The 15,512-nt window shown below is 46.1% G+C and overlaps 2 protein-coding genes across 2 annotated transcripts; both read right to left on the bottom strand.

The window, feature by feature from the left end:
- Nucleotides 1-4,444: 4,444 nt before the first annotated feature.
- LOC115385858 (uncharacterized) lies at nt 4,445-5,900 on the bottom strand. Its single transcript, XM_030087943.1, has 5 exons — nt 5,816-5,900; nt 5,394-5,738; nt 5,132-5,239; nt 4,995-5,029; nt 4,445-4,870 (listed from the first exon to the last, which is right to left on the bottom strand). Exons 1-5 carry the CDS (start codon nt 5,859-5,861, stop codon nt 4,706-4,708), a joined length of 699 nt encoding a protein of 232 aa, XP_029943803.1. The 5' UTR covers nt 5,862-5,900; the 3' UTR covers nt 4,445-4,705.
- A 3,949-nt stretch (nt 5,901-9,849) lies between these two features.
- LOC115383381 (uncharacterized) lies at nt 9,850-12,417 on the bottom strand. The gene is made up of 5 exons (XM_030085566.1): nt 12,143-12,417; nt 11,843-12,010; nt 11,371-11,718; nt 10,165-10,388; nt 9,850-10,088 (listed from the first exon to the last, which is right to left on the bottom strand). Exons 2-5 carry the CDS (start codon nt 11,883-11,885, stop codon nt 9,972-9,974), a joined length of 732 nt encoding a protein of 243 aa, XP_029941426.1. The 5' UTR covers nt 11,886-12,010; nt 12,143-12,417; the 3' UTR covers nt 9,850-9,971.
- Between the last annotated feature and the right edge of the window lie 3,095 nt (nt 12,418-15,512).

Raw genomic sequence — 15,512 nt, 5'->3', positions numbered from 1 at the left:
TTCCTTTTTTTTTTTTTTTTAACTTTTCGGCCTAAATAATCCTGATGTGTGTAAATTGTAGATTCAGCAGCAGTTTGCAGGCGATCCTTGTGACTGTGGAGGCCTGCCTGAGCTGAACTGTTTGGTAGAACTCCAGGTCGTCCATGTAAACCCGTCTCCACTCCAAATCGAACCTCCATGCTGCGCTGCTGTGAAAACTGCTGAGAGGAGTTGACCTGTGCAGTGTTGTTGAAGCTGTGACCGTTACCCAGCGCTGAAATCCCTCATCAGTGGCGTTTCTCTCCTCCTAAATAGCTGCTCTCTCTCTGTTTCTGCGTCTTTTGTTCACTAAACGCAGCAGACTTTGTCAAAACCGTGTCGCTCATCACTGAAGTCTCTGTTGATCTGTCCGGCGAACCCTCCAAACTTGTCGCTCCTCAAAAACTTCTTCGCTAGTGTAGAGAAACAGCTGATGATTTGGGGGGAGGGAGGGGGGAAGGGGGGGGCCAGAGGCTGCTGGAGACCTTCAGACTCGTCAGGTAAGTGAAGGTCTTTAAGGTCTATTGCATTTCAGACTTGATGCCGTCTTCCCGGCCGGCTGTTCCAGTTTCGCAGGTCCACACGAGTTCAGCGGCGCTCCGGCTCGTCCCCGTGAGCCCGGACGCCAGCAGCGCCGTCCGCCTCAGAGGAGGCGGAGCTCTGGACGCCTCCTCAGCAGAAAGGATCCTCTCACGGCACGGTCACACACCGACCCTGCTGCCTTTAATTCTGGAGTTATCGATCCTTACTGCTCCGTTTTCTGATGAAAAACAAATTTTTCTTCCTCTCTTCACCAAAGGAATCAAAGATGGAACGTTAAGTTTGAGGATGATAGAACTGGCATTTGCTGATGAAGTTGAGAAAAGTAGAGCCAGGTTTGAGTTTCGAGCTTTTAATTAGATAAGTTATCAGAATTTCTAGATTTGTAAGTTTATTGAAGGGATAAAACAGAAATCAGAACCAAGAGAGAGCCTGTCAGGTAGAAATGTACTTAAAGTAGGGCTGTCAAGACTATTTTAAATCTCACTAAATTGCATTTTTTTTAGTGTTGTTTTGCATTTGAAGTCAGTTGTCAACCCAGAAAATAAAGCATCCATCAGTCCAAACCATCAGTTAAGAAGTTGAATTTAAAGTCGTCGTTGAGGTTTCAGAATCAAACAACTCCCTTTTTCACCTTGTTGGATTTTCTTTGAAAATAAATCACCATGTAGACCAACTTAATACAATGTCTGTTAAAAATACAGCTTTCAAACCAAAAAAATACCCCTAAGCCTAATTATATGATTAATTGAGATTAACTCTGGCAGCCTGAATTTAATTTTTTTCCATTAGTTTTAGATTTAAAACTTGAAAAACGTTTCAAATCTTCTGAAATTATCAAGTAGTTTAACATTGAGACCCTGTAGGTTTTCTTCTGTTCTGAATTCCGTTGTCTCGATGTGATGAGTGTCCTCGGCGGTGGCCGAGAGGATCCTGGGAGGAGTGAGGTGAATCAGAGCGGCTCTGAACGAGTGGCCGGACCTGCAGGAGAGCTCGGTCGCTTCGCTACACGAAGCCGACCGACAGAACAGTCAAGTAGCTTCTCTTACACAGGATTTCTGATGGAATTGAAGTAATTACAATACTTTGAATTGTACTGAAGTTTTTTGAAGTTCTGCCCTGCATGAATAAACTGTTTAAACACCGCTCTCCTCATTGGATTGATTTTTTTTGTCTCAGCTGTTTAAAATCTGAAATGTTTTTGTAACGATGAAAATGGAAGCCTTCTGTTCAGTGGGCCGAATTGGACGCTCTGGAGGCCCAGTTTCAGGTGGAGAACCATATGTTGGACACCAACGGCATGCTTCCATTTCCTGTACTGTAGATTCCAGCTTTAATTGACAGAAAATCTAAATCTGCAGCTCATAAGTTATTACTTTGTGAAAGAAATCTATTATTATCTCATTTATTCCTAATCTTAACTGATAATGGATTAAATTTTCTTTTGATATCTGCAATAATTTATTCCAGTGTAAGCATAACAAATCCAAAATAAAAGATAGTTTCACAGTTGGATTAAATGGTGGTAAAAATAAATATGAAGCATCGTTTTTATGATCATTTGTCCCATTTTTAAAGAAGTGAATGTGTGTCATGATGGACTAAGCAGGGACTGACTGTGTGAAAAAAAATTAAATATAGATTACAAATCTTTTTAAAAGAATATTCAACTTATTCAAATGTTATTTTAGTGTTTGGTGACGTTACTGCGTTAGATGCAGTACCAAGCTACACCAGCAGGGGGAGCCATTAGTTCTTCAGCTTCCTTCACTGTAAAACTGCATCCAGCAGGGATTATAGAGAACTGACATGTTTCATGTCAGGAATAGCTAATGTTTTGTTTTGGTTTAATTTTTCAATCTAGAAGAACCATAATTTTGTAAATATAAAAAGTTTTCTGAGTGACTGATGGCTCATCAGCGCGCGACACTTCCCTCAACATCTCAGGATGGATTTCAGCAGAAGAAGAGAAGAAAAGCTCCCTGCAGTCAAAGGAATCCGCAGGTGTTTGTTGTGTGCGCCGTGACTTCCTGTGGTTTGAAGACAGTCGAGCCTCACTCGTTCACTCTTTACCGTCATGTTTCATGCTGCTCTCCGGGCCTCAGCGGCCGGTCTTGACGAAGTTCATAGTTCACTTCACAGAATTTTGAAGTGGCCCAGTTCAGCTCATAGCCTATCATTCAAAATTCTGAACTGAGTTCACAGTTCCAAAAATGAAATAGCACAACCACTTCCAGCCCTTCATGGTCCCTCAGGAGGGAAACGAAACATAAACTTCTTATTTCCAGCTGATTTAGTGGTCCCAAAAGCATTTTACTATCATTTAGATCTAAATGACCACAAGAAAGTAGTAATTTTAGAAAGATTTACTTCACAAATAAGCAATGTATGAACTGTGAAAATGCAACTTCTCAATCTAATCTCCAATGAAAAAGAGAAATAAGCCAAAGAGATTCTTATTTGTTGCCACCAAGCAGAGCTGCTGCTCGCCATCTGGGGTGCCTGTGCCACTCTGTCCCACTCTGTCTCACTCTGTCTCACTCTGTCATTAGTGTAAAACATGTCCAAGTTCAAAATACACTGGTAAAAAAAATAAATAAAAATACGTAGTTTGTCTAAAAATCCAATGCAGGTAGTTGGGTGGCTATTTTCCCGCCCAGTGCCCCCGTTAGGCTGAGTGTGTAGCAGCGCCCCCCTGTGGCCGCATGGAAGCAACATGGCGGCTGGCGAGTGTCTGTAGTCTGCAGTGTGAATGGAGGGAGGAGGGCTGTCGACTGAGAACCCTGGACTGAACTACAGAACGGGTTCAGGAGGAAATGAGAATTTTATGAAGGGTATAGAGAGCCAGGAAGTAGTGAAATGCTGGTGTGTGTCATGTAGTGTGTGTGTGTGTGTGTGTGTGTGTGTGTGTGTGTGTGTGTGTGCTAAGTCACAAACAGATACTGCAGAAAGCTATTGAGCCAGATTTGAGCTAAACCAGGACACACCTGCAGCAGCTCAGACATTGATTTTACAGAACTTTTAGAAGAAAAGGTGAAACAATACACTGACATCTGCATCATGCTCGCTTCATGTGGTTATGTTTTCATGAATATCACAAGTCATAAAGTATTGGAGTGAGACAGTCACTGACGAGTCTCAAAGTTATTGCTTTGTCTCATGTTGAGGTTTTCCTTTGTGGCAGTTACACTTTCATAGTGGCAGCTTAGTCAAGTCTTCTTTCAAATCTTTGTTTGTCATTGGCTAACTTTGATTTTTTTTTTTTTGTCTCTGCTTGGATTGGTTTCTGAGACACATGGTTTTGCATTTGAATGAGTAATTTTACAGTTGCAGAAAGTTGTGAAAACAACTGCGGGTCACACTTTGGACTCTGGTATCACAGTTTGACCATTTCTACTTTTGAACAATCAGAACTGTGGCTTGCATTTCCATTGATGGGATATTATCTCAACTCTTGACAATGACACAGCTCCAGGCGGCTGAGAAGAGTGACTTCTGCCTTTACCTGGACGAGGTGTGAGGATCTCAGTCTCCATCAGTACTGAACCCGATCCAGGGAAACCTCCACCTCTCTGGTGCCGCTCGCTGTCATCGTCCCCGGTCCCCGTGCCTGAAGTGCCAGACCCGAGCTGGGCCACCAGCCTGGCAGGACCAGACAGTTTTTATAGAGGAGCCTTTCAACCTGTCTCTGCATGTGGCTGTAATAAAGCTGGTTTGGAAGACTCACCAGCGCCTCTTCTTCCTCAGAAGACGGAGTAGCATTGGATTTGGAGGAACTGTCCCGTCCTACTTCTACAGGTCCTCTGGATGTTTATTCTGTATTCTTACCAGCTGTCAGAGCTGTCTGCTAGGCAATGAGGAAAAACAGGAACAACACAAGTTTGTTGGAAACAAAAAATTTTTTTATTCAAAAAAACAAAAACAAAACAAAAACAAAATACAAACAGTTTTTTACGCGATGAAAGAACGTCTTTCATTGTAGAAATGAGTGCACACCATTCAAACAGCGGAAGAACGTTGGGGGTGGGGGTCTGGAAACTCAGGAATGCAGCAGTCTTTAGCTTGGACATCATCGTGCAGGCTGCATGTTATTTAACTTCCCCCGGTGTCAGACGATGGTTAAAAACAGCAGCCTGATCTTTCTGCATCAGTTCCTCATGAGGTTTGAAGCTTCAGGTGCTTCCTGAGCCCGTCTGGGGGCTGAATAGATCACACTCAGATCGGTGTCTCTGTCTGGTGACGGGCTGCTGTCGTTTTCCGTTTTTGGACGAATCGTCAGAGCTGCGTAGTCCAGATCATCTTCGCCTCGTCCCTGTGAATCAGGACATTCACGTCAGCACAGACACTATGCCATGCTCGCCATTGCTGCACAGAGTTAACGCACCAGAGAGAGAATAGAGATGAAAGAATGAAGCAGAGAAAAGCAGCCGAAATACCTGGTGGTGTGGATTCGGGCTTGATTCGCCACGACCTGCCGTGAATAAGAAGTATTCAATATCATGTAGTAATGTTGGCACTGGTGAATTTTCCTGCTATTATTTTCTATGAAAACATGTTTGAAAAACAAAAGCACCTTTTTGGAGTCTTTTCATCTTAACAACCAGATAAATGATGGCCATCATGAGGAGAACAGTCACAGCACTCAGGATCCCAACCGGCAAGTACTTTAATGTGCTGAACCCTTAAAGAAAACAGCTTTTTAGCACAACATTCAATGCTGTTTCTGGTTGAATCATGACATAAGTTAAAAAAGGAAGAGGATCTGATGAATGGAACATGTAAAACCTGGATTTGTGTCATTATTAGGGTCTGCAAAATGAAATGAGGATTCTTACCGTGAACTTCTAAATGTGTTGCTTCAGTAATTACAGGACTCCTTGAAATGTAGTATCCACAGAAGTACAGTCCAGAGTCCGATACGTTGACTGTCTTGATGGTCAGAAATACCACAGACATGTTGGAGCTCATTACAAATTTCTCTTTTGGAAATCCTTCACCGTTCTTCATGTCCTTTTGTGATTCGAACATGGAGGCGATATCGTAGAGATGTGATGTATTGGTCACTCTAAACCAGGTTATTCGTACAGGAATAGTGGAAAAGTTGGAGCACAGCAGTTTGACGTCTTCACCAGGCTGCGCCTCCACAGACCGAATCTTTAATCCCGAGACAAGGCTCCTGTCTGAAACATCAAGATAAACTTCACACATGGAAGCAAAAACTGTCAAAACTGTGTGTTTGTTCATTTCCATCACTTACCGAGGAAACAGAGAAGCAAAGACGCCGTCAAGATCACGCTCCTCATTGTGCAGGTGACACTGAGTCTGTGATGGTTGCAGCTGTGAGTTTCAGAAGAAGGAAGTGAGGGAAGGAAGTGACGATTGTATTTTCACTAACCTGCTGCAGTAACAATGCTCTGATAGTAAACATGCTACGTCTTGGTGTAGCATACGATGTGCTATCATGCTAGGATAACTCCAATGCTCCACAGACATGCTGCACTGTGTTTTCGTTTCAACTTGTAGTGATCCCACACTTTGCGTCCCAAAATGCTTACTATTATTATTATTATGGTAGAAAACATTCACCCGCTTGCCCCGTGTGGCAGATAACCCCGCTATTTACTCGCCAAACAGAAAATTCATCTGCTGTTTGCGGCTGTTAATTTCAGACGTTGGTGGTAATTGTAACTTTTTTGCGCTATTCCCCTATCAGTTGATGATTTCGTGGAGCACCCAACCTTACCATCTAAAATAACTCTTATAGGTAACACAAAATAAACACAGGACACTGAAAAGTTCTAACTTACCGCTTGTAAACCAGTGCCGTGCAAAATGCCGTCGGCAGACAAAGACTGGAGTATTTGTCTTCTTCTGACCCGGAAAAAGAAATACTTTCCACTGCTGCCTGGCCGATTTCATCTTCAGGAAGCCAAATACAACTGCCTTTCCAGGACATCCAAATAAATATTTTCTGGGAGCCATGTTCTCTGGATCTAACACCAACACACTCACACCAGGCACAGAGAAGGCAGGGCCGAGGCTGAGCATGACCATATAAGGAAGCCCGGATCACATCTACGTCACAACGGTCCCGGCTTGAAAAAAACAGAGCGTTCACAGCCAGTCAGAACATTTTTCAGGGCTTGCGGGCAAAGACATGAACCGCATTACTTGACACTTTGGTGTCGTTTCACATTGGTATCAGACTAATTAATAGTGTTTACAGGTTTAAAAAAGAGGTCCACTGATCAACGTCCCCTTTAAAAAAATTGATCATGTGATACTATGTGGTTATATTTCAGCAGCATTTCAATTCGAGCACGCATACCAACAACATCACTTGTGACCCCTGTGTGACCCCAGAAGGTAATAAGTTCTGATATCAACACAGGCTCAGCTCCTCTTTTCTTCTCATGTCCGTTCCTCATACAGCTGAGTCCAGCTTGAAGATTACGGGACTGGCCTGTAGGACATCGTGCTGCGTCACTGACAGCCTTGCGACCATGTTGGTCGGAGGAGCTATGTTCGCCCTCCAAAGGTTGCGATGTCTCGATTCTAAAATTGAGTTGATGCCACTGTAGTGTCTCCTCTAGTCGAGGGACTCACTCTTAACCTCCCGCCGGTCAGTAAGGTTGCTGAATATCTTCTCTTGATTGAGTGTCAGAGGTGCAGTGGCCTCGCTGTCCTCCTCCGAGAATCATTCGAACATCAGATCTACTAGCGTGCGGTATGGCGGTATGGCCTGTTTTGTATCAATTGCCCAGTAGCCGAGTGTTTGCCGGGTTGCTCAGCTCTCGGATAATGAGCCAGATCCCCTGTTGGGAGGCCACGCCCACTGTTGGAAATATTATGTTTGATTGTCATTGCTAAATGCTTTCATTGTTCAATGTTGTCTTGAACTGCACAGGAAGCTTAAATTAACTTAGCAGGATGATCGATTTGCCTGCAGTCCGCTAAATGCTGACTGGCGCGTCTTATCTATGCTGACTGAGTTGCATCTGTTGCATTGTTTCCATTCAAGCAGGATACTGAAACCAATGTTATCCCAAGAAACATATGTAAGTCCCATTCTTTCTCTGTGAATAAAAGCCGAGAGACAAACTTTCATAGGCAGAGAAAAAGGAAGCTACCATACGGTGAGCTGTTTCTCCCCTTGCAGGTTCTTTTTGCAAGTAATTTTGACTCTGCCTGATTCATTCTGCTCCCTTCCCCTGGCTTGTTGACATGCCAGCCCTGGCTGTTTTTTGCTATGTGGTTTATGCTAGCTTGCCACTGTGATGGAGGCACTATTCACTTCCCTCAGCTTATGACGCATAAGCGGTGGCATATTAGGTGTAAGAAGAAGATTCTTACTGTTGCGCTGCCAGTGGTGCTCTCCTCCAGGATGAAGAGAGTTCGCGGGCCTCCATGGTGTCAGAATCACGACTGGGCGGAGGTTGACTTGTAGGAACCGGCCCACTGTTCACTTGGTTTTCCATGAGGGGAACCATCATCCTCTGGGCCAAGTCACGCTGACCCACCCTTGGCCAGAGAGCCTCCCTTACACCACGCCACAGACACGCCAGGAGAGCCATTTGCTGTTGCTGGTGGTCCCCTTTCTGGCCAGCTCGGGCATAGTTCCCGGGCTGTCTTGACTCTCCCGCATTGAACCCTGCCCGTTGTCTGAGGTCAGGTCTAGCAATCCAATCCTCACAGACTCTGCCTATACGTTGGGAGGCCTGTCTCGGTGCGGAGCTGCTGTACGGAGCCTGTCAGATGGGCCATCCTGAATGCCAGAGCGCTGTCCACCCAGCTGCAGCATGACAGTAGGTGGATAGTTGTTAGGTGGTGCAGCATCCACAGCGAGGACCCGGTGCTTTGCCCGGTCCCCATGGTCTTGGATTCCTACAGGCTTCTCTGGAGGGAAGTCGCCCTCCATCGACCTGGAAGGTGTCAGTGGCAGCACTAACAACATTTCATGATGGAGCTGTGAATGGCACAGCAAGGGGCCACAACCGTTGGCTTTCTCAAGGGGGCTGTGAGACTCCCGCCTTCTGGCGATCAGGAAGGGTGAAGTAGAATTACAGTTATGAATGTAACTGCGTTTCTATGAATCCCGAATGACTGCCAGAGGGCTCTGTCACTCAGAATCCTCATGATCACACGACAAGATTCTGGAGGAGCCAGACCTGTGTTTGCACCGGAACTTATTACCGTTTTAGGGTGACCCAGGGGTCCCAGGTGACATTGGTGGTATGCATACTTGAACTGTGCATGCGCAAAGGGAACATTCAGTGCTTTCAGCTCCACCTTCTAGCGGTCATTCAGGATTCATAGAACCGTAGTTTCATTCATGACTTTAGTTTTCATCAATGTAAATGAAATATCTAAATGAACATTAGTTACAGAAGTTGACCTGGCCTGCAGAATGATAATCTACAATTCCACTTGAACATTTCTTTGTGTGCTCTGTAATATGATGAATATGGACCCTCCTCTCACTGATTTCTGACTGTCAGTGTAACCTGTAGTGTTAGTTTCTGTAACTGTTAAACAGAGAGCTGGTGTGAAGCTCTGTACTTGAAGTCTTGAACTGAACTTCTCACCTACCTGTGGTCGATGTCTTTCACACCAACCTCCTGCAGAATGGTAGCTTCATGCAAATGTGTGCAACTGTCACACAGCACCCTCCCAAACACAGCATTTATCAGCTACAAAGACGAGTGTAGGAAAGACAAACCAACATGCACATTCATCTATGTAGTTGTATAACTTTAGCTACTAACCAACAAACAGAAATGAAAAAAAAACAAAAAGGTTACAGTGGCACCACAACCAAAGAATTTGCAGATTGAATTAAAGATACAAAACTAGACTAAATGACACATTATATGTTTTAATGTGCTAAAATTGGTAATATGTAGTACTTCCTCAGTTTGATGAAACATCCACTTTGAAAGCATTATTGTCATCCTCTCTGGTGAAATGTAACCAAGCTTTCAGGCGTTAGTGCTGCTGTGTGTGACCACAGTGGAAAATGTTTCTGTGGGTAGAGTGTGGTTCATTTATATTTAGCATGCAAATGTACACAGACACGTGAAATAATATATGCACAAAACATCCAGATGTAAATGGACATGCATTTGTGGGATGAGCCGCAGAATTGATGCATGATTTGCTCAATGTTCTCTGACAAAGTCGAAAAGCTTTGATAAGACTTATGGCCGGAAAGCAGAGTTGCAATGAGAAATAATCTGGAAAAGTCAGATATTCTCTCTGTGTTTGATTTAAATCAACAACAATGAAAACAGTTAAAATCAACATTTTCTTTATTAAAAGGTTACATATTGTTTTGGAGACAGGACTACAGAGCAAACCTCCACCAACAGGTAAGATTTTCTCTCTGAACTTGCTGCTCTGGTGGCTTCATGGCTTTATCTTGTAGCAGCGTACACCACATTTGGCTCCAGCTCTCTCTCAGCTGTTCTCCTTCTTCCACGGTTTGTCTGGAAACTCACTGCTGCATAGTTCAGGCCTTCAGACTCCTGACTCTGTGAATGAAAGCATTTGCAGTTGCTCACCTGATATAAGATCACTCATCATACGCTCCAGTGTAAATCAAATTACCTGAGTGTTCTGAGAAATCAGTGTCTTATCTTGAGCTGAAAGACCAACGGTACATCTCTGAGATTTGGACTGAATTCTGGCACTAAAAGTTAGAATGAAAACAAGAGAAGTACCTGTGTGAAAGCTTCTGATTTTGAAAACCAAGGCAATGATGACCACGATCAGGAAAACGATTAAACCTCCCAGGAGCATGGAGGTTGAGTTCAGTGAATCAGGAAGTGTTTCTACAACAAAGACATCAAGACCAACAGGCTTTTGTTCAGAATTCAGCTTGAAAATGATTTAACAGTGTAGACCAGGGGTCGGCAACCTTTTTGTCATGGAGTGCCAGTTTAAAATGTTCTCATCAGTGTGTGTGCCATTATCAACTAAAACGCAAGTTAACACAAAATACAAAAAGTTTTCCAACATACCTGGAAATGTATTCCATTCAGATAAAGCAGATACAAATATATCTTTAAAGATATTTTTTCTGTTACTCCAAAAAGTGCTTTCATAAACTTTGTGTTTTGTGCTCTGCATGCTCATGTTTCGAATTAACTGGTGCCCGTGTTAACATGTGACCAACAGATGAATGAGACTTGAAGTCGATCTAGCGAACGTCGGTTTTCTACAGTTACAGTGAGTGTATAAGTTAAAAGTCTTTTCTGAGTCTTACTTTAACAGCTGCTGTTATCAGCATGTGTTTACACAGAAGTCCGCCGTCACTCGTTAACACGGGAACCAGTTAATCCATAACACCGGCGGGGCGATCGCTCGTTTTTTGCTATGGAGCTCTTTAAACAACTCGCTGTAGAGCGATTTGCTTCCATTTCTTCTCTCCAGTGTTTTTTCTCTCGGGGTTTTTATTAAAAAGATGTTTTTCTGCTTGTTTTTGACAGTCCTGTTTCCTGTTTACTGCGCACGTCGTCACGTCACTACATACGGGGGCGCGCATGCGGAACAAATAATCCCCCGTTTTTTTCGCTCCGCTGTCAGGCAGCTTTTATTTGAGACACGGAGCGGGTTATCGATCGGTCTACACCACCTCGTACAATCGGCTCCGAAATACAATCCGCTCAGAGTGAAGCAGATCCACTCGGACGTCTACATGACACATCCGCTTTGCCTTATAAGCCATTATATGGGTGGCATGTAAACGTGCCCAGTGTTAGTGGGTGGCACGCGTGCCAAGGGTTGCCGACCTCTGGTGTAGAGGATTCTCACCTTGCATCTTTAAATAGGTGCGATCAAAGATGACCATGTCGCTGTTCATTTTATGTCCACAGAAGTACAGGCCAGCGTCTGATAAATCCACTGGTTTGATGTTCAGGAAGACGTGACTGTTGTTAGAAGTCATTGTGAATCTTCCATTTTGAAATCCAGCAAAGAGCGTTGCGTTGCCATCAGAACTGAGCATAGATGAGATGGAACTGATGTTGTATTCAGTGTTGGCCAACCTGTACCAGAAAATGTGAGTGATCATGTTGATGAGGTTGGAGCACAGCATTGTGGCTTCTTCACCAGGCAGAACCTCGACGGTATGAAAATCACCAACAGAGGAAGAGATCCAACCTGGAACAAACAAGTTTTGCTGTTGAAAAGCTCAGTAAGTTCATTCTGTGGACTTTTTCTGTGGAGAAGGAAAGTTTGAAGTTTTCTGTATTTGGCTGAAGTCAATAAAAGTGGATGTACTCACAGAACATAGAAAGTAAAGCTGAGATCAGGGTCAGGGTCTCCATCGCTCCTACACTGAGATATTTGTAGCTGATCTGACTGAAGTCTCTCTGACAGTGACTTCCGTATGAAGAGGTGGGGTCGTCTCTGGGTGTCAGGTTGTCTGGGCACTTCTACGGAAATTAAGACCCTAAAAGAAAAGGATAGAATAATCATGTCTGATAACTCTTCTGAGAAACTAAAAAAACGTTTTCACCAAAAGATGAGTTGCAAAAGATAAATTCCTGCCAGACCATCCTGAAGAAATCCTAAAGCAACTTACCTGACAGGTGCTGATGGAGTTATTGTCTGGAAAGTTTGGATGTGCATCACAGCACAGCTGGATCTGAAGCTGAACCCGCTGCTGTGAGCTGACATGGTTTAAGATGTGCAGCTTCCAGAGCAACATGCTGGAGACATGAACTCTGTTTACCAGTGTTTGGCTTCACTGTGATGCTTTCAATCAGTCAGTAAATGTCCTTCCTTCATGGTGATCTGGGAAACTCCATTAAACAAAAAGATATTGTGACTCCAGAGAATCCAGGAGACTGAAACAGAGAGCAGAGTCACTGACTTCACTCTGCCTTCCTGCTTCAAGGCAGCAAAAACTTCGCAGAAGTGTTGTTCTGTCAGATGTGTCAAGAAGGCATCGTGATGACAACAGGAAACACAGCAAATTCTCACCAGTATTGAAAAAAAAAACTGGACACCGGCTGTATGCATGAGGAAATAGCTGTAGTTGTAGTAAAGTTGTGTGGCTTAACACAAATATAGTTGTTTGCATTAGGAAAAACATTTAACATGCTGACTGCCAATAAATAAAAACTATTTCGTATGGGATTTTAAAAGACAGGAGAGAAACGTGTGAATTGTGCAGCTCGAGTTGCATGTGGTTGGACTGCAGACACCTTTCTGTGGCTTCTGCTGTGTCTGACAGGTTGTTCTCACCACAGAGGAAAATGATGGAGGAAGAGGGAGAATTACACTGTGTTGGTCATTCACATTGACATGTAAATATAAAGGAAGGGAAGACATACTTGCATCTTTAGCAGAAGTTTTAATTTTTCAAGACTTGTAGTTAAGAAGTTTCTTTAAAAAGTCTTAAGAATCAAATCATGTGACGTTTGTGGTTGTTGACACTTTGGTTTGTCATTGCGTTATCTACTCAGACACTTGTCGGCTGATCACAGCTTGCTGCAGCATAAGAATTTGTTCTCATACCACCTCGTGCAGCTACTTCCTGTATCTTCCTCCCTGACAGACTGGTTCATTCTTCCTGTTTGTGTTTGTCTGTCCAAACATCTAAGCAGGGCCACTGTTGGAGGTCCCCCGTGGCCCTCCAACATGGTGTGGAGGTCCCACGGGCGAACCACATGTCTAGTGGGAGGCCTCAGCCTGCAAGCACCCCTTAGAAAGCGCTCACCAGCGTGTGACTGCGTGCCGAGAAGCGCCCAAAGCCCTCGTGGCCCGTCATGATGGCCGGTACAAACACCGCAAGGGTGGAAGAAGAGCGGCCGCTATCCAAAAGTCCTTGTAAAAACTCCAGAACCCCGCTGACGGTGCAGGAGCCAGGGTCCAGTCCCTTCTCTGAACACCACGACGCAAAGAGGTGCCACCAAGACCTGTAGGCCTTGACAGTGGAGGGGGCCCTGGCACTCTGGATAGTGGACATCACTGGGGGAGATCTGGCCCGGCTCGTCTCACCCCTTCAGCACCCAAACCAGGAGTCTCATGCCCAACACAGGGCGGGACCGAAGGGCGCCCCCCCATGGAAGCAGAGCATCGGGCTCATCAGGGATCGACCAGGGATCCCCGACCGCCATTTATACCAAGTGCGGGTACCACCTGGCGCTTGGGTTGTCTGAGACTTCCACCAGAATGTGAAGGCCCTGCAACTTCACCCTGTGCAGCAAGGGAATCAGGAGGCGGGTCGGAGGGAAGGCTTATAGAAGGCCCGAAGGCCAAATGTCTACCCTGAGAGGGGGTCGATCTGACGACGTGAGCGAGAACCAGAGTGGGCAGTGTGCGTTCTCTGCACTGGCGAAAAGGTTAGCCACGGGGTGGCCGAACCTGCACCAGATCCTGGTTGTCAATCGGGGTGATAGGCACCACTCGTCGGGCAGTGGGCCTCCCCGAGACATGCTGTCAGCACCAACATTGCGAGCCCCGGGCACGTGTCGCGCTCTCAGAGAGGTCAGTGCGGGTGAAGGGGGTGTGGTCCCGAGCAGCGTCGAGCCATCAAACCTGCCTTTAACCCTGGGCAGCGGGAAGACAGCACCAGACAGTCCCACTGTGCGGGAGCTGTAATTCACGGTCCTGGCACTGTCAAACTCCCCCCGACTCTGGTGCGGCCAGGCAGCGCACGCAGGGGGGCATCACACATTCCAGTGGGGGCCAGCCTGAGACGCTTAACAACGGTCGCAGCAATACCAGCGGCGCCCCTTTTCTGCGCTTCACAAATGCCGGCGGTCGAGCGCACCACAGCCGGTGTTGATGTGAGAGAGCTCGTGCTAAGCGCGGCCCACCTCCGCCGCGTAAACGCGCTGTGTGCAGCTGTGAACGGCACCGAGGGGGGCCGCTCTGTGCACCTGGAAGGGAGAACGAGCGGGGAGCCGCGTCATGCCAAAGTTGATTTGAGCCTGGGATGCTTGGGCGCGGCTGCAGCGTCCCCGGCTGCCCTGGAGCGTTGCCTCTCATGACGGCAGGTGACCCCACGGGGAATGGCCATAGAGAGAGGGGAGAGGCCACAGCTGTGCTCAGCACACCCCTGCAGAGTGAGCTCGGGGTAATGACAGGAATGTGCTCTTTAGAGATTCAGCGGGGCTGACGGCCTTTATTGACATTTTTAGAAGCAGAGGATCGAGTGAGAGGAGCCCTCCATGCTGCTGAGGTCTCGTTCCATCTCGGCTGGTCAGCGCCCCGGGAAGCAGCTCCCGAACGGCAGTCGGCTGGACGTCTGGCCAGGCACCACGGGATCCCAGGGGCGGACCTCCTCCGGCCTGTGAGCCATCGGTGCGGGTCTCTCTGTCTGCGCCAAGGCTGGAGGTGGGGGCAAGCTGCAGTGAGCCTCTGGCCGCCACCTCCAGGTGGTTGATGATGACCTGGATGTCGGGACCGAAGAGGGAGGCTGTAGAAAGAGGCAAGCCCAAAACGCCCCTCTGGTCCCGCTCTGCGAGGGAGGCGAGGCCAAGCCACAGGTGTCTCATACCAAGCTGAGCGCTGGCCATGGCACGTCCTCCGTCGATCGCAACAGCCCGGCACATTCTCATCAGGATCTCCGCTGTATTCTGGACCTCTGCGATGTCCTCTGGTGACAACTCTGAACACTCATGGCAAAGCTTGTCAATGGAGCCCAGGAGGAAGGTCATGTTGTTAGCCAATGCAAACACGTGATTGCCAAAGGAGATTACCAATAGCGAAGCCCATAGGTGGGCTAAGCACCCCATGAAGTAGAACCAGTAATGTTAATTACTCTAACAGTTAGAGTGTAACTGTTAAACAGAGATCTGGTGTGAATCTCTGTACTTGAAGTCTTGAACTGAACTTCTCACCTGGCTGTGGTCTCTGTCTTTCACACCAACCTCCTGCAGAATTATAGCTTCATGCAAATGTGTGCAACTGTCACACAGCACCCCTCAAACACAGCATTTATG

This window comes from Salarias fasciatus, chromosome 3, assembly GCF_902148845.1.
Source record: "Salarias fasciatus chromosome 3, fSalaFa1.1, whole genome shotgun sequence".
Lineage (NCBI taxonomy): Eukaryota > Metazoa > Chordata > Actinopteri > Blenniiformes > Blenniidae > Salarias > Salarias fasciatus.
Note: the sequence above shows the minus strand (reverse complement) of the source record. Positions and strands in the feature narration are given on the sequence as shown.

Coding starts and splice junctions, on each gene's coding strand:
- LOC115385858 (XM_030087943.1), bottom strand. CDS start 5,861: ATGAGGAGCGTGATCTTGACGGCGTCTTTGCTTCTCTGTTTCCTCG. Junction 5,240..5,393: donor AACACATTTAGAAGTTCACG/GTAAGAATCCTC, acceptor GTTTTCTTTAAG/GGTTCAGCACATTAAAGTAC. Junction 4,871..4,994: donor GCCCGAATCCACACCACCAG/GTATTTCGGCTG, acceptor CCTGATTCACAG/GGACGAGGCGAAGATGATCT.
- LOC115383381 (XM_030085566.1), bottom strand. CDS start 11,885: ATGGAGACCCTGACCCTGATCTCAGCTTTACTTTCTATGTTCT. Junction 11,719..11,842: donor AGCTTTACTTTCTATGTTCT/GTGAGTACATCC, acceptor TGTTTGTTCCAG/GTTGGATCTCTTCCTCTGTT. Junction 10,089..10,164: donor TGATTTCTCAGAACACTCAG/GTAATTTGATTT, acceptor TTTCATTCACAG/AGTCAGGAGTCTGAAGGCCT.